At 35.1% G+C, this 25,811-nt stretch overlaps 1 protein-coding gene across 1 annotated transcript; it reads left to right on the top strand.

The window, feature by feature from the left end:
- The first annotated feature begins 843 nt into the window (after window positions 1-843).
- LOC131198141 (vomeronasal type-2 receptor 26-like) lies at window positions 844-12,405 on the top strand. Its single transcript, XM_058182645.1, has 6 exons — window positions 844-986; window positions 2,731-3,022; window positions 3,926-4,765; window positions 7,437-7,664; window positions 10,588-10,714; window positions 11,504-12,405. Exons 1-6 carry the CDS (start codon window positions 844-846, stop codon window positions 12,403-12,405), a joined length of 2,532 nt encoding a protein of 843 aa, XP_058038628.1.
- Window positions 12,406-25,811: the final 13,406 nt, after the last annotated feature.

Below are 25,811 nucleotides of genomic sequence, written 5' to 3'. Positions count from 1 at the left end.
TTCTCACATACATTAGAATAATTCAGAATGTCCCTTCACTTCTTTTAAAAACATGAAATATAAATATTTGTTTTATTTTGTTTTGTTTCCCATAAAGTTGTCCATAGTAAAATATAAAGGATTACACCATTCCCCATGGACAAGTCTTTGAACATTGTAATTATTTTAAATTATTATGGTTTATTCTTCCTCTGCCAACCCCAGATGCATTTTCTCAAGCCAGTGAACTCCTTCAGTAACAGCATATAAAGTTAATATAAAGTATTGTGGTGCATTTGAAACTAAAAAATAAGCTCCAGGGTCCAATCAGTCTGATGTTTCACTTTTATCAGAAGAATTCAGTCCTGTTATATCCAATGACCTTCAGAATTTGTTTGGATCAAAAAATTTGTAATTAATCTAAGTTGTCTTTCTCAGCCTAATATATTGAGAATAGGCTGCTTATTTGGATCATACATTCTGATTTATATGTTGCAGTTCTGCACTTAAAATGTACTGCAAATTTTAAAAAGAAAGAATGAAGAGAAAATATTCATTTGGGGAAAAATAAATCTAAAACGTGTATTTTAGGGTAGCTGCATATATTCAAGGAAAAATCCAAAGAAAAATCCAATTTTATTAAAATTGTGGATTGATTGAAATATGATTTTATTATCTTTTAAACATTTACAGTGTAATATAGACTGAATATTGACAAAACAGGTAGACTCAAAAAATAGCAGTACTGGACAGTGTCTTAAAGCAATGCATGCCATGGAAAAAGGATTTTTGCTGCAGCTTTTCCTTTGGCAACTCCCCCATCTGGTCCTAACTAATTTTAAGGCACATGATAACCTCTGTTCTATGAGTGATCCCTTCCAGTTCCCATATGAGTATTCCAAACCAGGGGATATAATAATCGGAGGGATTGCTGCACAATTTGATTGCCTGCTGGAAATAAGCAACTTTGAGGAACATCCCAAAACAAAGGTGGTAGAAGAACTCATGTAAGGAAATTTTATCTGGAGATAACAGTGACTGGAAGTAGGAAGTATTATGTGTGTGATTTAATTCATAAAAAAAGCTTGAAAAAAGTATTTTTGAAATGATTGTTATTTTTAGTCTTACAGAAATAAATTTTGATTCACTTTGTTCTACATTCTATTTCTATATCATGTCAAGTTTTGCTTTTTTTCTATTTCTTGATAATTCTTATCCTACAACTTCCTTCAAGGTGGTATCTCTATTTATTATAACTTCTTTCAGACTCCATCTTCTTCCTCTCAAATAATACTAGCATTTCTATGTTTGTTTTTCGAGTTCTTTTAATTCACTTTCTTTTTTTTTAAAGGATCACAATATCATATTTTATCATTCAAATTTATATAAATTTCAATTTATATTGATTTTTTAATAATTTGTTAGGATCAAGCTAATTTGTTTAAAGGAACTTGTGACTGTATAAATATCTGTATAAATATCTACATTTTTATACATACTATTGGCATTACATAGAGTACACCTTTTCCACTGATATTCCACAGATATGAGTTTCAGTGCACAGTAATATAACACTGCCTCACTTAAGCCACTTTAAACACATTCGTTTTAATCAGTGGTGGGATTCAGCCAGTTCGCACCACTTCGGGAGAACCGGTTGTTAACTTTCTGAGCAGTTTGGCAAACTGGTTGTTGGAAGAAATCATTAGGGCAGAGAACCAGTGGTTAAATTACTTGAATCCCACCACTGGTTTTAATAAGGAAGAATCAATTAATTACATCACTTTCTTTTTTGGGGGTTAGGGGAGAACAAAATTCACAAGATATATCTTTTCCCTTTGTGTAGGGGACCAGCCTGCAATCTCAGAAAAAAGTGAATATTGGATAAATCCTTCTTTTGAATCTGTTTCCAGTGTGCCATAGCTAGAAGCAGACAGTGAGAAAGAGGACAAGGTTAGGGTGTAGTTAGGGAGATGGGGGTAAAAGGAGGAGAAGAGAAGTGAGGAGAAAAGATGAGAAATCTTATCTACACCTCTTCTATTCTGCAAGGAAATCCCAGCAAGGCATTACTTCCTTTGAAAGTTTTGATCACTGTAGCAATAGAAATATATTTTTGCCCCTTAATTTTATTAATTTTAAAAAATAAAGATCTATATGCAGGTTGTTTTTGTGGTTGCAATACCCCAAGCACATATCACCATTGGTTGGATTTTAAAACTTTTCTTTGTATTTTCAGACAATCTATATAGACATCTATATGTGAAATAAATTAGCTTTGACTTTTGGTTTTACAGTTAATATTTAACCACTTATCTAACGTTAACTGATTGTAATGACTAAGAATTTTCAGGCTTGCTTATTAGTAGAAGAGGAATTTATAGATTGGAATGTTGATTAGACTTGTTAGACTGTAAGTAGAGAAAAATTATTGATGGCAGAGACAGGTTAGTTCCATAATGCTTGAAAGAAAGATACATTTGTGTCCTTGAAAACACGAAGTCAAGCTTAATTTTAGAGCAGCATTTTTTTTTTAATTCAACATGGCTTGGAAAAATTTATAGTTTAAAATTGAGTCATAAAAACAAAAAAGTTGTTATTTGTCAAACGGTACTCAAAGTATGTCTATGAAAATTCATTTCTATGTAAGCCTATTTGTGACTTTTCAAATATTTAAATTTGTTTCTAGATGCAATAATAAACATACAAAATAATGTTGTAGTAATTTCATATGTTATATACATTTTTCCTTAGGGCAATATTAAAGAATTACCAGCATGTACTTTCGTTAATATTTGCTGTTAAGCAGATCAATGAGAATCCTAAAATATTGCCAAATATCAGCATAGGGTTCCACATTTATGACAGCTACAATAATGCAAAGATGTCTTATCAGAACACCCTGAAACTTCTGTCCTCCCAGAAGAAGACTATTCCAAATTACAACTGCAAGAAACAAACTAATTTGATAGCTGTCATTGGAGGACTTGATGCCAAAGTCTCTCTTTATATGGCTACTGTTTTAGGCATCTATAAGATTCCACAGGTATGTGCAGGTAGGCCATGAAGTTTACAATGCAATTCTGCTTGTTCAGTTAATACAAACTGAAAACAAATGTTTGTGTGAATTAAATAAAGGCACTATGATTATGGTCAAGAAATATACCTCTTCTGGGTAAAAAATAATGAGAAAAGGGGGAGAGGGGACTACTAGTCTTCTTTGGTAAATCTTTAAGGAATAATCACATTGAGAGTTTAAATAAACCAGGAATGCAATTTAAGGATAGTCTTATGGAAGCCAATTTTAGATTTCACCTCTAGCTTCACATTCCACCAAAGATTATTAGATGCAGATATAATCAGTCAAATTTACTTCTCATCCATTTTATTTGTAAAGTTTTAACAACAATTTAGCTTTGAAGAATTCTTAATCCTTGAAATGCTTACAACATTATGTAATCTTAAACTGTTTTAATAGAATTACATCCTCATGTGGATTTTGGAAAAGATTCCCATTCTTTTCTTGTTTTGTACTCCTTTCTGGAAGAAGGAGGAGATTACAGGGATTACAGGAGAATATAACTTTAGTTCAGTCATGAAAAGGGGCAATTATTTTGTATCACCAAATGTAAAATGATGTGGGATGTTCACATTTGCAAATAGTCACAGACTCAAATTACCGCCTTTGATGGTGGTTCCCCAAAAAGTATTATTTCTTGCCTCAAAATATTTTATCAGGACAGTTTTTTCAGAACTAAATTTATGCCCATTGTATGGAAAAATTATGCTTCAGAATACTAAAACCAAGTCTTTAGTTAAAAAAAGGCAATTTTCTTCAGATATGTGTTTACTGCACAGGAAATAATTGTGACAAATTATGGCCATTTATTATAATTCTACCTGTCTTTCTTTCTTTTAATAACTTTTTGTTTCTTTTGCTTTTGCTTAGATTGCTTGCTGTGTGTTTGCTCCAGTGACAAACATTAAAACACAGCTCCCTTTTTTCTACCGGATGATCCCTAGTGAAACAAATCAATACATGGGATTTATTCAGCTGCTCCTTTTTTTCCAATGGAAATGGATTGGAATTATTTCACCAGATGATGATCAAGGAGAAAAATTTGTGCAGGCCTTGATACCCATGCTTTCCCAGTATGCAATCTGTGCAGCAGTCATTGAAAGAACATTAACCCTTTCTGGTGTTTTAGAGAATTTTGAATCATTTGAACCTGTTTTTGAAATGGCTGCATCATTATCCAAATCTAATGTTAATGTCTATATTGTAAATGCAGAACCCCAAACTGTCTCATGCTTGAAATGGCTAGTATACATTTATGAGAACATACAAAAGTCAATACAACTAACCATAGGCAAAGTGTGGCTTATGACAGCCCAGTGGGATTTCTCATCAGAGACTTTTCACCGAGATTTCGATATACATTTTTTTCATGGTGCCTTGTCTTTGGCAAGTCATTCAAAAGAAGTGCTTGGATTTACAGAATTTCTGTGTTCTCTGCAACCTATCTGGTCAAAAGAAGATGGGTTTATCAGGATCTTCTGGGAACAAGCATTCAACTGCCTTTTTCCTAATTCTAATGAGGACAAAAATAATAATTCTTGCACTGGAAAGGAAAACTTAGAAAATCTTCCTGGAACTCTCTTTGAAATAACTATGACCAGTCAAAGCTACAGCATCTATAATGCAGTACATGCCATAGCACTTGCTTTGCATAAGATGTTCTTATATTCCACCGGTAGGTTAGATCCCTCAGAATTGTTACATTGGCAGGTAATGCTTTTCAAAATGTAATTCTCTTTATTATTATTTAGCCAATATATAATACCTATTGCTTCTGGAAGGTTATCAGAAAGTCTATATTTCTTTACAATATTTTGTTTTCAATCTTTGTATCTTGTCTGTGATGAAATATCTTTCTTCCCCAGCCATCATAGGCCACATAGAAGCAATGAAACTATATTCTAGTTCATGGGATTAATCCAATATTTCTTTTTTCCCCTATTCTACCTATTTGTCTGTCTATCTAATTTTCTGTCTGTCTATCTCTCATAGAGCATGGTATACAGCATATATGCAATGATGATGATGATGATGATGATGATTAACAACAATATCAATAATCATAAGTCAATTCAAAAGGCCACTTTACTTGGAATAGTTTACATGCTATGGCAACATATTTAATACTATCTGCCTATGTCCAGTCCTTGGGAAGAATATAATAGATAGATAAAAATGCTAAACTCTTGTCTAAACATCTGAATGACTTTGTAAACAGCCATAATAATGAACATCACACAAGCTGACTAAAAATAACACATGACAAAGTAGCAATAGTGGTACACTGGAATATCTTTAAGTAATGCAATTTGTCTACAAGCAAGAAATAGTAATAACATAAAACACACAAAATAATAGGAAATCAAGGAGCTAAATTCATCTAGGACTTTAGAATTTAAACAGACAAGCCATATATCACCTAACACATATATCACTTCATACCTAACAATTGCCAATATGAAAGAGAGAAAAAATCTAGATAGAGGATGCTGCAATATCTACATATAGCAAAATAGAAGAGGAAAAATTGGAGAAACATATAAAATACAAATGCTGCAAATAGAAGAGTTATGATTGGCAAAAGGAAGAAAATATAGTATCAGTAGTAATAGGCACATTGGGTGCAATCTCAAAACATTCTGAACCACCTCTTCAACACCATCAACAGTGACAAAATGATGCTCCTTCAATTGGAAAAGGCAATTTGTTTGAATTAGCTTACACTGACACTGTAAGCTGTGACACTGTAAAACTGCCTTTCTCAGGTTCTTGGGAAAGACTCAATAAAAAGACAAAAATGCGAAAACTAGTCTAAACATCTGGCTAATGTATATTAGCAGAGACTTTGGACAGCACACTAGCTACCATAGTGCAAGGTAAAATCTTTAAGCGTTAAATCTTTGCCTCTTGATGAAAGATAAAATATTCCTTTCCTTTGTTTTCTATTTGTATGAATTGTTGAGAGAAGTCAACTTGGGACTTATTGTAGCATATCTCTTTTTTGATCCTCTGAAAGAATGTTGAACAGAAACATGTTTCAAATGTTTTGTCACTGTTGTCATGTCATGACAGTTCTGCTATGAACACACTTGGAATCCTTCCTTCTCCTACATTTAGGAAAATAAGTAAAGGAAATTAATGAGAAAAATATGCAAAATCAATGTCAATTTACATGTAAATTTAATTTATATAGATTTGGAAGAGATGTTTGGCCTTACTTTTACACAGGGGTTACAGTATATCATTTATTTCCAGGGAAAACAAAAAGATTTGGGAAAATAAATACAACAGTAAACAAGATAATTGAATTTCAGTTCCACATATATCTTTATTGTATTTCAGTTGTTGAAGCCATAGCTGCATGTTTAATTCAATACCACATGGAAATCAGAGAACTGGTCCCAGGGATATTCTCTTATTCAGTTTCTATATTTCCTATACATATTCTTACATGTATTTCCTATATTCCTATATTTCCTATATTTCTATACAAAGTGACCTGACTGCCATTTTTTTTAATAATGGAAAAGGTCAGAATTGAAGATATTCAGTAGATTTCATTTCAAGCATAACCAGGTTTCAAGCAGAGGTAATATAATGTGTTTCAAATTTATTTGGAAAGTTGACAAATATCCTGTCAACCATCTCAAAACGGTAAACTTGAGTTCTCATTCGAGATTCAAATTCATCTTAAATCCGTTCTTCATGCAGTATTCTGGAATAGGGTAAGATTGTATTCTATCCCTTATAATTTTCAAAGACCAAGGTCCAAAAACACTTGAAAACTAATTTAACAATAATATTAAGTCAAATATATTACAGATAATAATTACATTTTAACTCAAAAGCATATCTCAGATGGTAGTAATAACAAAAGTATGGATTGTTGGATTTCTCTGTAGCAATTATAAAGAAATATGTAACTAACCCTTCTAAAGCTAAAATGGTAAATCAGGAAATTAAAATGATTCATTTCCCACCCTTTCATACTTGTATCATATTTGATTTGTACCCCTTGGCCTACCTTTTGAGTGCCAATGGCCAATTGTTGGGGATAGAGAAATGAGAGTGTTATTAAACTCATAGGATTTTCATCAACTTCCCAAATCCTTCTACATACCTGCCACATGAACTAATTCAGATGTATTGATTCATATTGCATAGCTTTTTATATTCTTAATTTTTAATAAGTTTTATTTAACATAATAATTTAACAATAGTGAAATAAACTACTTATTAAAATGAAGGTGGCAGGACATGTATTGCTTTTTTTGTTTTGTAGACATATTAATGTATTAATATTATATTAATAATATAATCCAAAACATGGACCACTCTAAGAAGTTTTAATGTTTAAAGTTGTTTTTCTCTTTCATTTTAGCTTCACCATTTTCTGAAGACAATGACATTTAACCACAGTGCTGGAGATACCATATCTTTTGATGAAAATGGTGAATTGGTAGCTGGATTTGATGTTATCAACTGGGTCACTTTCCCAAACAAATCTCTTCTTCGTGTGAAAGTGGGATGGCTGGATCCACAAGCTTTAAGTGGTTCTCAATTAACTCTTCACAAAGAGACCATCACATGGCACAGCTCATTTAATCAGGTAAAGAACAAATAGAATTTCAGATATGGAAAGCTAAATAGGAAAGTGCCTATTCTTTGTAATTCATAAATAATTTCTAGCCAATAGAGCTTAGAAGTAAATCAGTCAATGCTTTCTTATACTAATATGTTTTTTAAATTAGCTTTTAACTCTAAATGAGCTGTAAACAGAAAAGAAAAAAATATGTCAAGTGTCAGGAAAATCTGGAGATCCAGACAGTTCAAATGAGTATAAAGATTTATTGTAAGCTTAAGCTTTCTACAAGAATCTGAACTACTCCTAGCCAAAGAAAATTAGTGGGAGGTAAGAAGGAATTCAAGGTCTGAATTTAGATCCCTTGTGGTAGGGAGGCTCATGACTTATGTTACAATTGACCCCTTCCTCAGGCTCAGTCAGTTAATCTACAAAGTATTCTTTTGATAGAATAGAATAGAATAGAATAGAATAGAATAGAATAGAATAGAATAGAATAGAATAGAATAGAATAGAATTTTATTGGCCAAGTGTGATTGGACACACAAGGAATTTGTCTTGGTGCATATGCTCTCAGTGTACATAAAAGAAAAGATACGTTCATCAAGGTACAACATTTACAACACAATTGATAATCAATATATCAATATAAATCATAAGGATTGCCAGCAACAAGTTATAGTCATACAGTCATAAGTGGAAAGAGATTGGTGATGGGAACTATGAAACGATTAATAGTAGTGCAGATTCAGTAAATAGTCTGACTATGAATAGAATAGAATAGAATAGAATAGAATAGAATTTTATTGGCCAAGTGTGATTGGACGCACAAGGAATTTGTCTTGGTGTATATGCTCTCAGTGTACATAAACGAAAAAATACCTTCATCAAGGTACAACATTTACAGCACAATTGATGGTCAGTATATCAATATAAATCATAAGGATTGCCAGCAATAAGTTACAGTCATACAGTCATAAGTGGAAAGAGATTGGTGATGGGAAGATTAATAGTAGTGCAGATTCAGTAAATAGTTTGACAGTGTTGATGGAATTATTTGTTTAGCAGAGTGATGGCCTTCGGGAAAAAACTGTTATTGTGTCTAGTTGTTTTGCTGTGCAGTGCTCTATAGCATTGTTTTGAGGGTAGGAGTTGAAACAGTTTATATCCAGGATGCGAGGGGTCTGTAAATATTTTCACGGCCCTCTTCTTGATTTGTGCAGTATACAGGTCTGCAATAAAAGGCAGGTTGGTAGCAATTATTTTTTCTGCAGTTCTAATTATCCTCTGAAGTCTGTGTTTTTCTTGTTGGGTTGCAGAACTGAACCAGACAGTTATAGAGGTGCAAATGACAGACTCAATAATTCCTCTGTAGAACTGAATCAGCAGCTCCTTGAGCAGTTTGAGCTTACTGAGTTGGCGCAGAAAGTACATTCTTTGTTGACCTTTTTTAATGATGTTTTTGATGTTGGCTGTCCATTTTATATCTTGTGATATGATAGAACCTAGAAATTTAAAGGTTTTTACTGTTGATACTGTGTTGTCTAGTATTGTGAGAGGTGGAAGTATGGAAGGCTTTCTCCTAAAGTCTACCACCATTTCTACGGTTTTGAGTGTGTTCAGTTCCAGATTGTTTTGGAACCACAAGGCTAGTTGTTCAACCTCTCGTCTATATGCAGATTTGTCATTGTCTCGAATAAGACCAATCACTGTTGTGTCATCTGCGAACTTCAGTAGCTTAACAGATGAATCGTTGGAGATGCAGTCATTGGTATACAAAGAGAAGAGAAGTGTGGATAGCAAACAGCCTTGGGGGCCCCCTGTGCTAATTGTACAGGTATTTGATGTGATCTTGCTTAGCTTCACCTGCTGCTTCCTGTTTGTTAGGATTTGTTTCCCCCTCCTCCCAATTCCAACAACATAAAAGTGTTTTAGAATATACAGAATGTACTGCTTTATCACTTTCTTTTACATACAATATCAAATCAGATCCATTTGGTGTCCAACTTGTTGATACCCAAAGGCACTCTATAAAATGATCATATTCTAATATAGCAGGCAAAGCAGTGGTGGGTTTCAACCAGTGTAACAACCAGTTCGCTTTGTGCATGCTCTGTGCAAGCAAAAACTGGGGGGGGGGGGTGTACAAAATAGTCATAGAAAATGAACAAAGTACATTGCCCTGGGACTTTAGAATTCAGACAGACAGACACCTGCCACAAAACACTCCACACTTAGTAATTGCTGATAAGAAAGACAAAAAAATTCTGGATAAAGGATGTGGCAGTATTTGGAGACAGCAGAATATAAGAGAGAGAATTGGGCAAGATAACTGAATACAAGGACCAGCAAATAGGAATAGAACAACTCTGACAAAAGAAAGCAAAGATAGCACCAATAGTATACAATCCCAAAACAATTGGAGCACCACTTGAACATCATTGACAAAATCAACATCAGTCAACTTCAAAAGGCACTTTACTTGGAACAGCTTACATTCTATGATGATACCTTTAATACCATCAAACATCAACATCTGCCTATGCCAGATCATTCAGAAGGACTTGATAGATGAATGAAAATGCCAAATCCAATTTGTATCTTGCTGACTGTATGAGAAACCATAATAATATAATATTTAGTGTGGGGGCTGAGGACTACATCATTTATACAGAATAATCAAGATTATTGGTTAAAGGGGCATGTAATATTACACATTAAATATAATATAAAATTTGAAAAGTAGAGAAAGCCTGGGAACATTAGCTGTGATTAATATCTGTTTAGAAATTGTGGCATTGACCTAATGTTGAATTTCCAAACTCACCTAGATTTTAATTTTTTCACTCAGTTACAAAAAAATGCTCCCCAGATTAAAAAAGTATTCTGCAGTATGTAGGCTACTATGTTTTAAACGACATGCTTATTTGTTTATTTGGTCTGTGGATAGATCCTGCCTGTTGCTCTGTGTAATGAGAAATGCCATCCAGGTTACAGACGAAAAAAGAAGGAAGGACAACCATTCTGCTGCTACGATTGTGTTCCCTGTCCAGATGGGAAGATTTCAGATCAGAATGGTAGGAAATATAATAATTAATATTATGAATTATAAATTGAATATACACAGGTAGAAAAATAATTTTGAATGTTAAAAAACTCACACCAACAATGTTTAAAGCATTGCTTCATTCTCCAGAATCTGAAGAAACCAAAATATTTATAGAGTATTATGTATACCCCCAGAAAAAAGCATCACTGTCAAATGGAAGTTTGGTAAGTATGTATCTAGGGAACAGAGAGAGCCAGAGAGGATAGATGATAGATAGATAGATAGATAGATAGATAGATAGATAGATAGATAGATAGATAGATAGATAGATAGATAGATAGATAGATAGATAGATGAATAGATATCCCAAGACAAAAAAAGAGCTTTCCCTCCCTCCTATGATATGATTACTTTTTCTTTGATTTAGAGTTTGGGTCAAAGCAATGAATTGTTACAAACCATAATTAGAAACCATTAACGACACTAGTGAAAATCTATAGTAGGTTTAGAAAACAAAATGCTTATTAAGTATTAGGTGTGAAGAACAATCTCTCGCCATGTGCCATTTGGTCAACTCTATAAAATAAATACATAACATTCTTAGAAATGTACGTATTTGTAAAGTAGCAGATCCCAGAAATTGGCTCTTGATTGCAGGGTAAAATGTCCTGAATAGAATTAAGAGAAAATCAGTCATGGTTAATATTCTGACACTTCAAACTTAATGTCTGTTTCTTGTCAAAAATTTCTATGTAAAACCTGGCAGAAAAGGCCCTTCAATTCATTGCATTAAATATCTGCTTATATTTATTTTTAGACATGGACAACTGTTTTCAGTGCCCAGAAGAACAATTTCCAAATGAAAACAAAAACAAATGTATTGCCAAGAGATTACGTTTTCTCTCTTTTCTGCATCCTTTGGGGATTAGTTTAACATTTTTTGCTCTCTGTTTTGTTTTGCTCACAATTCTGATACTAGGAGTTTTCACCAAGAACCAGAACACTCCCATTGTCAAAGCCAACAACCGGGACCTCACCTACTGTTTGCTCATCTCCTTATTGCTTTGTTTTCTCTGCTCCTTGTTATTTATTGGCCAGCCACAAATAGTGACTTGCTATTTGCGACAAATTACTTTTGGTATCATCTTCACAGTGGCTGTTTCTTGTATATTAGCAAAAACAATAACTGTAGTTCTAGCTTTTATGGCCACCAAGCCAGGATCTGGGATAAGGAAATGGGTTGGGAAAAGATTGATCACTCTCATCCTGTTTGGTTGTTCGTTCATTCAGGCTAGTATTTGTTCTGTATGGCTATGCACAGCTCCTCCTTTCCCAGAGTTTGATATGTATTCCCTTCCTGGAGAAATTATAATGCAATGCAATGAAGGATCGCTTGGTATGTTTTATTATGTCTTGGGCTACTTGGGATTTTTGGCTATTGTCAGCTTCACTGTGGCTTTCTTAGCCAGGAAGTTGCCAGATACTTTCAATGAAGCCAAGTTCATCACTTTCAGCATGCTGGTCTTCTGCAGTGTCTGGCTGTCCTTCATTCCTTCATATCAGGGCACTAATGGAGAATATATGGTGGCTGTAGAGATCTTCTCTATCTTGGCATCTGGTGCTGGATTATTAAACTGTATCTTTTTCCCTAAGTGTTACATCATTATCCTAAAACCTGAACTGAACATCAAGGAACAGTTGATAAAGAGAAACACTTAAGCAGAAATTTCAATGTGTAATAATCTAAAATATTATTAAATTATTCAAATATTCCATTACAGATACTACTTTTTTTTCAAGTTTTGAGGCATTCCTAATAATATAATCCTTTGTTGAGATCTGTAAATTATAAAATTTGCAAATAAGGTAAGAATGACTTGGTGAACTTTTAAAGTAATGTTTGAAGTTTTTCCTGTGAAAATTGTTAAAATGGACCATAACTTGGACCATAAAGAAAATTTAAAAATAATATTTATTTTAATTAGTCATTCTAATCTACGAAGGAGTTGTAATCTAAAACTCAGAATATGAATTTTGATCGATCCCTGTGGAGTTTTGATTAAAGTGCATAGAACTAAAGCATTATACATTTCAGTGTATAAAACATAATTTACAAAATGTATTATGATTCAATACAGAACTTTCATATTCATTTCAAAAAGATTAACAGAATTTAACAGGACCACTAAGCTATTTGATAATATGGAAAAAAGATATATCATGGTATATTCTTAAGGAATTTTTACTGAAAATTCTTCCAATTTCTGGAAGCTAAATTTAAAAAAAGAATAAAAAAATTACTGGATAATAAATTGGATATGATTCATGTAGTATTCAAAGAAATAAATGGTAACCCAGAAATAAAATATAGGAAGAATGACATCCTATAAATACATCTTACATTTTAAGTGACACTGTTGTTTATCAAAAAGAAAAAGTAAATAAAGGAACAACTTTCTTATGATCATTTTGGTTTAAGATCAAAGATGAAAAAAAAATCCTAAAATTAAAAGAGTTAATTAAAACTGAAAACCTAAATATAAGTGTTTTGAAATAAATCTCTAGTGGATTTTGAGACAAAGAGGGAAATATTTAATTTTGTGAGATCTACACCAAACAAAGACTGCATATTATCAGATCCAAGAGTCATTCTTTCTAATTCAAAGGGGTCTTGAATTATGTGCCAGGGTTGTACTTCAATCTGATTGATATTTAACACAAATGAAACAGAAGAGAATCCATGTGTCAGGGTTCCACGTAACACCCCCAATTAAATAAACCTCTGAGGCTTGAGTTTCCTCAAAGTTACATTTTATTAGAGATGTCATATTGTCACATCTGGGAAAACCTGAATCTGAAAGTTTCCAGGTTTTCCCCACCAAAAGAAAAGTTCAAGTCTCTGCCTAACACCCACAAGTTTATCACATGGTACAATCAAACATGGTCCCAACTGGAGATGCCTCCTAGATCCAGCCTTCCAGGTGCAGGGCAAGTTGTCTTTGACTTTCTGAGAAAGGAATGTTATTGAACTATACATCACTCCTGCTCCATACAATCACCCTCCCAGTTTCCCACAGTAGTAAATATGGCAGGTCTGAAGGCTTAATGCAAAAGATAGCTTTCAGGCCTGACACCATGATCAACCTGAGACTGGAGATTATGGATGAAATTTAAGAAATAAATTTAAGAAAGGATATGAAGGTTTTGAAAGAGGTCAGGTGTCTGCCAGGTGCTATTGCCAGCAGACACAAGAGGCATATTCTTAAGATAGTCAAGAATGCCAGTAAGGATTGTGATGTTGGTGCTATTATACATCTTGGCACAAATGATCTGTCCCAAAAGGATGCACTTTCTGTGCAGAATGATTTCCAGAGCTTAGGGTATGAACTTAGTAGTATAGGTTGTAGGGTTATCTTTTCAGAGGTTTTACCAGTATATAAGGAACAAAAAGGTAAAGGCCAGTGTGTAAACGAGTTTATTATGTGGCTAAAAGTGTGGTGTAAAAGGGAAGGCTTTGGTTTTATTAGTTGTGATGTCTGCAACTGGTCCAATGAAAAACTGTACAAAAGAGATGGATTGCATCCATCAAAGAAAGGGACTGAGTTACTTAGCAATGCATTCACAGATTTTCTGGATAAACATTTAAACTGAACAGTGGGGACAGAGAATTAAATGATACAGAAAATTTCTGTCCCCGGCAATCCAAAATTAATAAAATTAATAGGGTTATCAGTACATGTAACATAGATGTCTGTGTGGGTAAGATTATCAGCCTTGCTATCAAGCAAAACCAAGCATTTAATAGTGAGTGCCATACCATGTACACTAATCAAACAGGTGGCAAGAAAGTAGGGTTAGTCAGGCACAACACAGGTTATGTAGACAGTAAACACAAGGTCAATCAAAATGGACTCAAATGTCTATACGCCAATTTACAGAGTATGAGGAATAAACAGGGTGAATTAGAAATTCAAGTAAATGAAGGCAGATATGATATTGTTGCCATTACAAAAACTTGGTGGGATGAAACCGACAAATGGAACATACAGTTAGAGGGATATAAATTATTTAAAAGAAATAGACCAAATAAAAGAGGAGGTGGAGTTGCACTATATATAAGAAATAATTATATCTCTACAGAAATAGAACACAACAATGATGAAAATTATCTTGAATGCATTTGGGTCAATATAAAAGGGAGAAAAATGATATTGCCATAGGTCTATACTATAGGCCACCCAAAAAACAGAGGAAGTAGATGAACTTTTTGCTAATCAGCTAGCTAAGGTATGTAGGAAGCACATCACAGTAGTAATGGGGGATTTTAATTACCCTGACATCAACTGGGAGACAAACTGAACCAAGTGGAAGATCCAACAGGTTCCTAACAAACCTAGCAGACAACTTTGTTTCCCAAAATGTAGAGAAGGCAACAAGGGGATCAGCCATATTGGACTTAATTCTCACTAACAGAGATGAAATGATAGAAGGTGTTGAAGCTACAGGAACTTTGGGGGCAAGTGACCACGCAGTATTGGAATTCAACATTAAGCAAATACAAGTAGTAGAACAAAGTCAAATTAGAGTCTTGGAGTTTAAGAGAGCTAATTTCAATAAACTTAGAGAGAGCTTGAAAAGGATTCCATGGATACGAATCCTCAAAGGGAAAACAACTCAAGAAGCTTGGGAGATTTTGAAAAGTGAGATTATAAAAGCGCAGTTTAGCACAATACCAATGAAGAAGAAACCAGAATGGATGCATAAAGAACTATCTGACAAATTGAAAGACAAAAAGGACAAGTATAAAAAGTGGAAAAAGGGCAAATAACTAAGGCAGAATATCAGCAAATAGCCCGAGCCTGTAAAGATGAAGTGAGGAAAGCGAAGGCTCACAATGAACAAAGGCTAGCGACAAAAGTAAAAAATAACAAAAAAAAAAAGCTTCTTCCAACATGTTAAAAACAAGAAAAAAGTCAAGGAAACAATTGGCCCATTGCTGGGAGAAAGTGGCAAGAAGATGAGAAGCAACAGGGAGAAAGCAGATCTACTTAACTCATTTTTTGCATCTGTCTTTACACAAAAGGAAAAAACAATCCAACCTATCAAAAACAGCACCACAAAAAACAGGTTAGGAACACAAGTTAAAATAGGGGGGAAAATGGTAAGTAAACACCATCTACCCTAGACAAGTTCAAATCACCAGGACCAGATGGATTATACCCAAGGTTCTGAAGGAACTGGCAGACGAGATCTCAGAACCACTGAACTATATCTTTCAAAGATCCTGGAGCACAGGGGAACTGCCAGAGAACTGGAAAAGAGCTGATGTAGTTCCATCTTCAAAAAAGGAAAAAACAATCCAACCTATCAAAAACAGCACCACAAAAAACAGGTTAGGAACACAAGTTAAAATAGGGAAGAAAATGGTAAGTGAACACCTGTCTATCCTAGACAAGTTCAAATCACCAGGACCAGATGGATTACATCCCAAGATTCTGAAGGAACTGGCAGACGAGATCTCAGAACCACTGAACGATATCTTTCAAAGATCCTGGAGCACAGGGGAGCTGCCAGAGGACTGGAAAAGAGCTGATGTAGTTCCCATCTTCAAAAAAGGAACAAAAAAACAGATCCAGAAAACTACAGACCTATCAGCCTGACCTCAATACCAGGGAAAATTCTGGAAAAGATAATCAAGCAACGAATCACCGAACATCTAGAAGCAAACAAAGTAATAACCAAAAGCCAACATGGGTTTGTCAAAAACAGATCATGCCAGACTAATCTTATTGCATTATTTATTTATTTATTTATTTATTTATTTATTTATTTATTTATTTATTTATTTATTTTTGTCACAACAATATATGTAGGTATCATACAAAAAAGATTATATAGTATATAAACACATATATGAGTAAATATAAGGAGGTATAAGCATATATATAGGAAGAAGAAAAGAAAAACAATAGGACAGGAATGGTAGGCACGTTTGTGCGCTTATGCACGCCCCTTCTGGTCCTCTTGAATGAATGAATGAATGAATGAATATTTTAATTTGTATACCGCCCTTCTCCCGAAGGACTCAGGGCGGTGAACAGGCAGATAAAATACAGATACACACAGTAGTTAAAAACATCCCTTAAAAAACTAATTTAAATTTGCCCAAATGTTAAAATAACATACTCCCGCATAAAATTATAAAACTTTAAAAACCCATAAATTCAATTAAAATTTAGAGATAAAAATCAGGCTAGTCCAGCCATACGAAATAAATAAGTTTTAAGTTCACGGCGAAAGGTCCTAAGGTCAGGTAATTGTCGAAGTCCGAGGAGAAGTTCGTTCCACAGGGTCGGAGCCCCCACAGAGAAGGCCCTCCCCCTGGGGGCCGCCAGTCGACACTGTTTGGCTGACGGCATCCTGAGGAGTCCCTCTCTGTGGGAACGTACTCTTAGGAATGGGGTGAGGTCAATAGTAGAAAGTTTTTGGATAAAACTTTTAGGATTATGGGAAGAGACCACAGAGTCAGGTAAAGTATTCCAAGCACTGATGATTCTGTTACAGAAGTCATATTTTCTGCAATCTAGATTAAAGCGGTTAACATTAAGTTTAAATCTATTAGTTGCTCTAGTATTATTGCAATTAAAGCTGAAGTAGTCTTTAACAGGAAGGACATTACAATAGATGATTCTGTGAATAGATGATTCTGTAATAGATGATTCTTTGACAAAGTGACAAAACTAGTAGACCAGAGGAATGCTGTCAATATAATTTACTTGGACTTCAGTAAAGCATTTGATAAAGTAGACCATAACCTACTACTAGATAAAGTAGAAAAATGTGGATTAGACAGTACAACCATCAGATGGATTTGTAACTGGCTGACCAACCGCACTAAACGTGTAATCCTCAATGGAACTACATCCACATGGAGGGAAGTATGCAGTCCTCAATGGAACTACATCCACATGGAGGGAAGTATGCAGCCCAGTACTCTTCAACATCTTCATCAATGACTTGGACAAGGGGATAGATAGGGAACTCATCAGATTTGCAGATGACACCAAGCTGGCAGGAATAGCCAACACTCCAGAAGATAGGCTCAAGTTACAGAAGGATCTTGATGGATTTGAACATTGGGCGCTATCTAACAAAATGAAATGCAACAGTGAAAAAAGTAAGGTTCTACATTTAGGCCAAAAAAACAAAATGCACAGGTACCGGATATGTGGTACTTTGCTCAATAGTAGTACCTGTGAGAGGGATCTTGAAGTCCTAGTGGACAACCATTTAGATATGAGCCAGCAGTATGCAGCAGCTGCCAAATAAACCAACACAGTTCTGGACTGCATAAACAGAAGGATAGAATCAAGATCACGTGAAGTGTTAATACCACTTTATAATGCCTTGCCACATTTGGAATATTGCATTCAGTTTTGGTTGCTGTGATGTAAAAAAGACGCTGAGACTCTAGAAAGAGTGCAGAGAAGAGCAACAAAGATGATTAGGGGACTGCAGGCATTTTCAACATATGAAAATGGTTGCAGGAACTGGGTATGTCTAGTTTAATGAAAAGAAGGACTAGGGGAGACATGATAGCAGTGTTCCAATATCTCAGGGGTTGCCACAAAGAAGAGGGAATCAAACTATTCTCCAATACACTTGAGGGTAGAACAAGAAGCAATGGGTGGAAACTAATCAAGGAGAGAAGCAACCTAGAACTAAGGAGAAATTTCCTGACAGTTAGAACAATTAATCAGTGGAACAACTTGCCTGCAGAAATTGTGAATGCGCCAATACTGGAAATTTTTAAGAAAATGTTGGATAACCATTTGTCTGAGATGGTGTAGGGTTTCTTGCCTGGGCAGGGGGTTGGACTAGAAGGCCTCCAAGATCCCTTCCAACTCTGTTGTTGTTATTTGTTATTTGTTATATTGAGTAAATGACCTCGGTTGAAATATATTTTGCAACAACAACAACAACAACAACATGTAACAGTAATACTCATTGTCATCGGGGCACTTGGTACCATGTCCAAGAATTTTACAAAACACATCAAGAGATTACAGCTTCCTGCAATAACATCAGCAGAACTACAAAAAACTGCGCTACTCGGAATATCATATATTTTAAGAAGTTACTTGGTTGATACCTAGGACACGGGCAGCAACCTGTATCAACCATTAGGACTGGTTAATGGTATTTGTGACACATTTTTAAATGATCAGTTCACTGAGTTTCATGTTTAAATAATAATAATAATAATAATAATAATAATAATAATAATAATAATAATAATAATAATAATAATAATAATTCCTGATTCTGCCACCCAACAGGCAGTTAGGCCATTTTCCTTCCCCTCCCTATTCCTGATTCTGCTACCGAACAGACAGTTACACCAAAGTGGAAAATTTGACTTGAAAATAAAATAAAAAAACTACAAGGAGATGTCAACAATCTGAAGTACTTGAAAGAAGGAAAACTAAATAACAAAAAGCTGAAAAATAGTTTACACAATAAATACAACCTGGAGGAAAAAATAATAAGTGAAATCATGGAAGAACTAAAACAACATGTAATAGCAACAGCAAAGAAAATTGAAAGATATGAAGGATGAATTAAACAATATCGTGAAAATTTCCAGTTCAGAAGAATATCGTGAAAATGTCCAGTTCAACACCTCTTCTACCAGTCCCTTGATGAAAATCAAATCCAAACTAATGTTCATCCATGTAAAGAAAAAACTTTGAACTTTTGGAAAGAACTGTGGGAAAACCCAGTGGAACACAACAAAACTGCCTCCTGAATCAAAGATATTCAACAACAAACAATACGAAACAAAATGGAAAATATTGTAATAACAACTGACATGGTTGTAAAACAAGCAAAGAAAGTCAAGAACTGGAGTGCACCTGGCCTGGACGAACTGCATGGATCCTGGCTAAAACACCTGACCAGCCTCCATCATCGCACGGCCCCTCAATTTGATCAAATGCTTCAAAATGCAACAAGCGAAGAATGGTTAATAGCTGGTCAAACATACTTGATAATAAAAGATCCAGAAAAGGGCATGGAGCCAAGCAACTATCGCCCAATTACTTGTCTGCTAAGAACATTCAAACTTTTTATAAGAATACTGGCAAATTCAGTATTCAATCATCTGATGGAAAACTGCTTGTATCCAGTAGAACAAAAATTATAAAAAATCAAGAGAAACAAAAGATCAGCTGCTCATTGACAAAATGGTACTAAAAATGCAAAACGAAGAAAAGTAAATTTAAATATGGCATGGATTGATTACAGGAAGGCATTTGACTCATTATCCCACTGGATTAACATCTATCTGGAAAACTTTGGAATCAGCAAAAATATTTGTACATTTTTGAAAGCAAATGTGCAAAAATGGAAAACAGTTTTAACAGCAAATGGGGAGAACATTGGTGAAGTCAATATTAGACGAGGAATCTTCCAGGGGAATTCACTTTCACCACTACTGTTCAACATCACATTAATTCCATTGACAATAATCCTATGAAACACAAAACTGGGATACCAAATCTCAAGCCAACATGGCAAGATAAACCATCTACTCTACATGGATGACTTAAAAATGTATGCGAAAAGCCCCACTGAACTTAAATCAGCAGCAACATCAAAATGAACTTTGGATCTGAAAAATGTGCTGAATGATCCATGCAGCAAGGAAAAATGGAAAAAATAGAAGGAATAGAACTGGGAAATGGAAACATAGTAAAAGCATTAGTAAAGGTTTTCTAACATCTGTAGTCATGAAAACCTTTGAAAGGCTAGTGCTTTCCTACCTGAAAACCATCACGAATCCGCTCTTAGACCCCTTGCAATTTGCATACCGAGCAAATAGATCAACAGATGATGCTGTTAATATGGCTCTGCACTACATCCTACAACATCTTGAGTCTCAAAAGACCTATGCAAGGGTCCTTTTTGTAGACTTTAGTTCAGCATTCAATACCATCATTCCAGACATTCTTCTAACTAAGCTAAACCAGCTACAGGTACCGGAACAGACTTGTAAGTGGATCACAAGCTTCCTAACAAACAGGAAGCAGCAGGTGAAGCTAAGCAAGATCACATCAAATACCTGTACAATTAGCACAGGGCCCCCCAAGGCTGTGTACTCTCCCCACTTCTCTTCTCTGTATACCAATGACTGCATCTCCAATGATCCATTTGTTAAGCTACTGAAGTTCGCAGATGACACAACAGTGATTGGTCTCATTCGAGACAATGACGAATCCGCATATAGACGAGAGGTCGAACGACTAGCCTTGTGGTGCAACCAAAACAATCTGGAACTGAACACACTCAAAACCGTAGAAATGGTGGTAGACTTTAGGAAAACCTTCCATTCTTCCACCTCTCACAATACTTGACAACACAGTATCAACAGTAGAAACCTTCAAATTTCTGGGTTCTATCATATTGCAAGATCTCAAATGGACAGCTAACATCAAAAACATCATTAAAAAAGGACAACAAAGAATGTTCTTTCTGCGCCAACTCAGTAAGCTCAAACTGCCCAAGGAGCTGCTGATCCAATTCTACAGAGGAATTATTGAGTCTGTCATTTGCACCTCTATAACTGTCTGGTTCGGTTCTGCAACCCAACAAGAAAACACAGACTTCAGAGGATAATTAGAACTGCAGAAAAAATAATTGCTACCAACTTGCCTTCCATTGAGGACCTGTATACTGCACGAATCAAGAAGAGGGCCGTGAAAATATTTGCAGATCCTCGCATCCTGGACATAAACTGTTTCAACTCCTACCTCAAAACGACGCTATAGAGCACTGCACACCAGAACAACTAGACACAAGAACAGTTTTTTCCCAAGGCCATCACTCTGCTAAACAAATAATTCCCTCAACACTGTCAGACTATTTACTGAATCTGCACTACTATTAATCGTTTCATAGCTCCCATCACCAATCTCTTTCCACTTATGACTGTATGACTATAACTTGTTGCTGGCAATCCTTATGATTTATATTGATATATTGATCATCAATTGTGTTGTAAATGTTGTACCTTGATGAACGTATCTTTTCTTTTATGTACACTGAGAGCATATGCACCAAGACAAATTCCTTGTGTGTCCAATCACACTTGGCCAATAAAAATTCTATTCTATTCTATTCTATTCTAAAGGATGATGGCTACAAATATCTAGGCATATTGGAAGCAAAAAACATCTTGAATGGAAAAGTCAAAGAGTCAACGCAAAAGGAATACATCAGGAGGGTCCGCAAAATATTAAAATCAAAGCTGAATGCTGGAAACATAATTAAAGGCATTAATATTTATTATTTTATTTATTTTATTTTATTTGCATTTATATCCTGCCCTTCTCCGAAGACTCAGGGCGGCTTACATTTTGAAAGCAAATGTGCAAAATGGAAAACAGTTCTAACAGCAAATGGGAGAACATTGGTGAAGTCAATATTAGACGAGGAATCTTCCAGGGGAATTCACTTTCACCACTACTGTTCAACATCACATTAATTCCATTGATAATAATCCTATGAAACACAAAACTGGGATACCAAATCTCAAGCCAACATGGCAAGATAAACCATCTACTCTACATGGATGACTTAAAAATGTATGCGAAAAGCCCCACTGAACTTAAATCAGCAGCAACATCAAAATGAACTTTGGATCTGAAAAATGTGCTGAATGATCCATGCAGCAAGGAAAAATGGAAAAAATAGAAGGAATAGAACTGGGAAATGGAAACATAGTAAAAGCATTAGTAAAGGTTTTCTAACATCTGTAGTCATGAAAACCTTTGAAAGGCTAGTGCTTTCCTACCTGAAAACCATCACGAATCCGCTCTTAGACCCCTTGCAATTTGCATACCGAGCAAATAGATCAACAGATGATGCTGTTAATATGGCTCTGCACTACATCCTACAACATCTTGAGTCTCCAAAGACCTATGCAAGGGTCCTATTTGTAGACTTTAGTTCAGCATTCAATACCATCATTCCAGACATTCTTCTAACTAAGCTAAACCAGCTACAGGTACCGGAACAGACTTGTAAGTGGATCACAAGCTTCCTAACAAACAGGAAGCAGCAGGTGAAGCTAAGCAAGATCACATCAAATACCTGTACAATTAGCACAGGGGCCGCCCAAGGCTGTGGGCTCTCCCACTTCTCTTTCTCTGTATACCAATGACTGCATCTCCAATGATCCATTTGTTAAGCTACTGAAGTTCGCAGATGACACAACAGTGATTGGTCTCATTCGAGACAATGACGAATCCGCATATAGACGAGAGGTCGAACGACTAGCCTTGTGGTGCAACCAAAACAATCTGGAACTGAACACACTCAAAACCGTAGAAATGGTGGTAGATTTTAGGAAAAAGCCTTCCATACTTCCACCTCTCACAATACTTGACAACACAGTATCAACAGTAGAAACCTTCAAATTTCTGGGTTCTATCATATTGCAAGATCTCAAATGGACAGCTAACATCAAAAACATCATTAAAAAAGGACAACAAAGAATGTTCTTTCTGCGCCAACTCAGTAAGCTCAAACTGCCCAAGCAGCTGCTGATCCAATTCTACAGAGGAATTATTGAGTCTGTCATTTGCACCTCTATAACTGTCTGGTTCGGTTCTGCAACCCAACAAGAAAACACAGACTTCAGAGGATAGTTAGAACTGCAGAAAAAATAATTGCTACCAACTTGCCTTCCATTGAGGACCTGTATACTGCACGAACCAAGAAGAGGGCCGTGAAAATATTTGCAGATCCTCGCATCCTGGACATAAACTGTTTCAACTCCTACCTCAAAACGACGCTATAGAGCACTGCACACCAGAACAACTAGACACAAGAACAGTTTTTTCCCGAAGGCCATCACTCTGCTAAACAAATAATTCCCTCAACACTGTCAGACTATTTACTGAATCTGCACTACTATTAATCGTTTCATAGCTCCCATCACCAATCTCTTTCCACTTATGACTGTATGACTATAACTTGTTGCTGGCAATCCTTATGATTTATATTGATATATTGATCATCAATTGTGTTGTAAATGTTGTACCTTGATGAACGATCTTTCTTTTATGTACACTGAGAGCATATGCACCAAGACAAATTCCTTGTGTGTCCAATCACACTTGGCCAATAAAAATTCTATTCTATTCTATTCTATTCTAAAGGATGATGGCTACAAATATCTAGGCATATTGGAAGCAAAAAACATCTTGAATGGAAAAGTCAAAGAGTCAACGCAAAAGGAATACATCAGGAGGGTCCGCAAAATATTAAAATCAAAGCTGAATGCTGGAAACATAATTAAAGGCATTAATATTTATTATTTTATTTATTTTATTTTATTTGCATTTATATCCCGCCCTTCTCCGAAGACTCAGGGCGGCTTACACTATGTAAGCATGGGCAGTTCCAGTGATACACTATTCAGCTGGAATCATCAACTGGACTTTGGCTGAACTAGAAAACTTGGACTGGAAAATGTTAAATATGTACCACACTTTACATCCACGAAGTAACATTGACATTATACCTGCCAAGAAAAAGAAATGGAAGGTTTAATACTCGCTGCTCAAGAGCAAGCACTACAAACTAATGCCATGAAAGCAAAGATTCAAAAATCTACCGACAATCCAAATTGCCGACTTTGCAACAACAAAATCAAAACTGTTTCACATTTAATATGTGAATGCAGCAAAATCGCGCAAACTGATTACAGAGCTAGACACGACCGAGTTACTAAATTAATCCACTGGTCATTATGTAAAAAATATAACTTGCCTGTATACAAAAAATCATGGGAACATAAAGTTATAGAAAAAGTTATAGAAAATGAGAAGGTGAAGATCTTGTGGGACTTTCGAATACAGACAAATCTTCACTTGGAACACAACACACCAGATATCACAGTTGTGGAAAACTGAAATGTACAATTTATTGACATCGCGGTACCAGGAGATGCCAGAGTTGAAGAAAAAGAACTGGAAAAAATCATGAAATATTGCGACCTAGCCATCAAAACTATTTATTTATTTATTTATTTTGTCACAACAGTATATATAAGCATAAGCATGAAAATAACTATATAATTTATAAGCATATATATAAGTATAAGCATGCAATAACTATATTAATTGGATATAATGAAAGGAAACAATAGGACAGGAACGGTAGGCACATTTATGCTCTTATGCATGCCCCTTACAGACCTCTTAGGAATGGGATGAGGTCAATAGTAGACAGTTTTTGGTTAAAGCTTTGGGGATTTTGAGAAGAGACCACAGAGTCAGGTAGTGTGTTCCAAGCATTAACAACTTTGGTACAGAAGTCATATTTTCTGCAATCAAGATTGAAGCATTTAACATTAAGTTTAAATCTATTGTTTGCTCTTGTATTGTTGTGATTGAAGCTGAAGTAGTCTTCAACAGGAAGGACATTGCAATAGATGATTCTATGAGTTAAATACAGGTCCTGTCAAAGGTGGCGGAGTTCTAAGTTTTCTAAACCCAAGTCTGGTGTCATAAGGTATTTTGTTGTATTATTATGTACTAGATGGCTATGGATGAAACATGTAACAGTGATACCCATTGTCATTGGGGCACTTGGTACCATGTCCAAGAATTTTATAAGATACATCAACAAATTGCAGCTTCTTGCAAGAACACCAAAAGAACTGCAAAAAAACTGGGCTACTTGGAACATCATATATCTTAAGAAGGTACTTGGTTGATACCTAGGACGCTGGCAGCAATCCGTATCAACCATCAGCATCAGCCAAATGCATTTGTGATGCTAAGTTCAGTTGACTTAGTTTCATGTTTAATGAATAAAGTAAATAATATAACAACAATAATAATAATAAACAGTAAAATGAAAGTAATGTTTGTTAAGATCATGTATAAGCAGCCATTAATTTATGATCAGTTATTTTGCAACTGTTCAAAAATTACAACTAAACCAAAAAACGTTTTCAATTTTCTCATCAAGGACTATAAAAATTCAGAATATTCGATTTCTTTTAAGGAGTTAACATGAGATTTAACTATTCAGCTTGGTTTTATTTCCCCCCT

This window comes from Ahaetulla prasina, chromosome 4 (assembly GCF_028640845.1).
Source record: "Ahaetulla prasina isolate Xishuangbanna chromosome 4, ASM2864084v1, whole genome shotgun sequence".
NCBI classification, from domain to species: domain Eukaryota; kingdom Metazoa; phylum Chordata; class Lepidosauria; order Squamata; family Colubridae; genus Ahaetulla; species Ahaetulla prasina.
The sequence above is the reverse complement of the archived record's forward strand: the minus strand, read 5'-3'. Positions and strand labels throughout refer to the sequence as shown.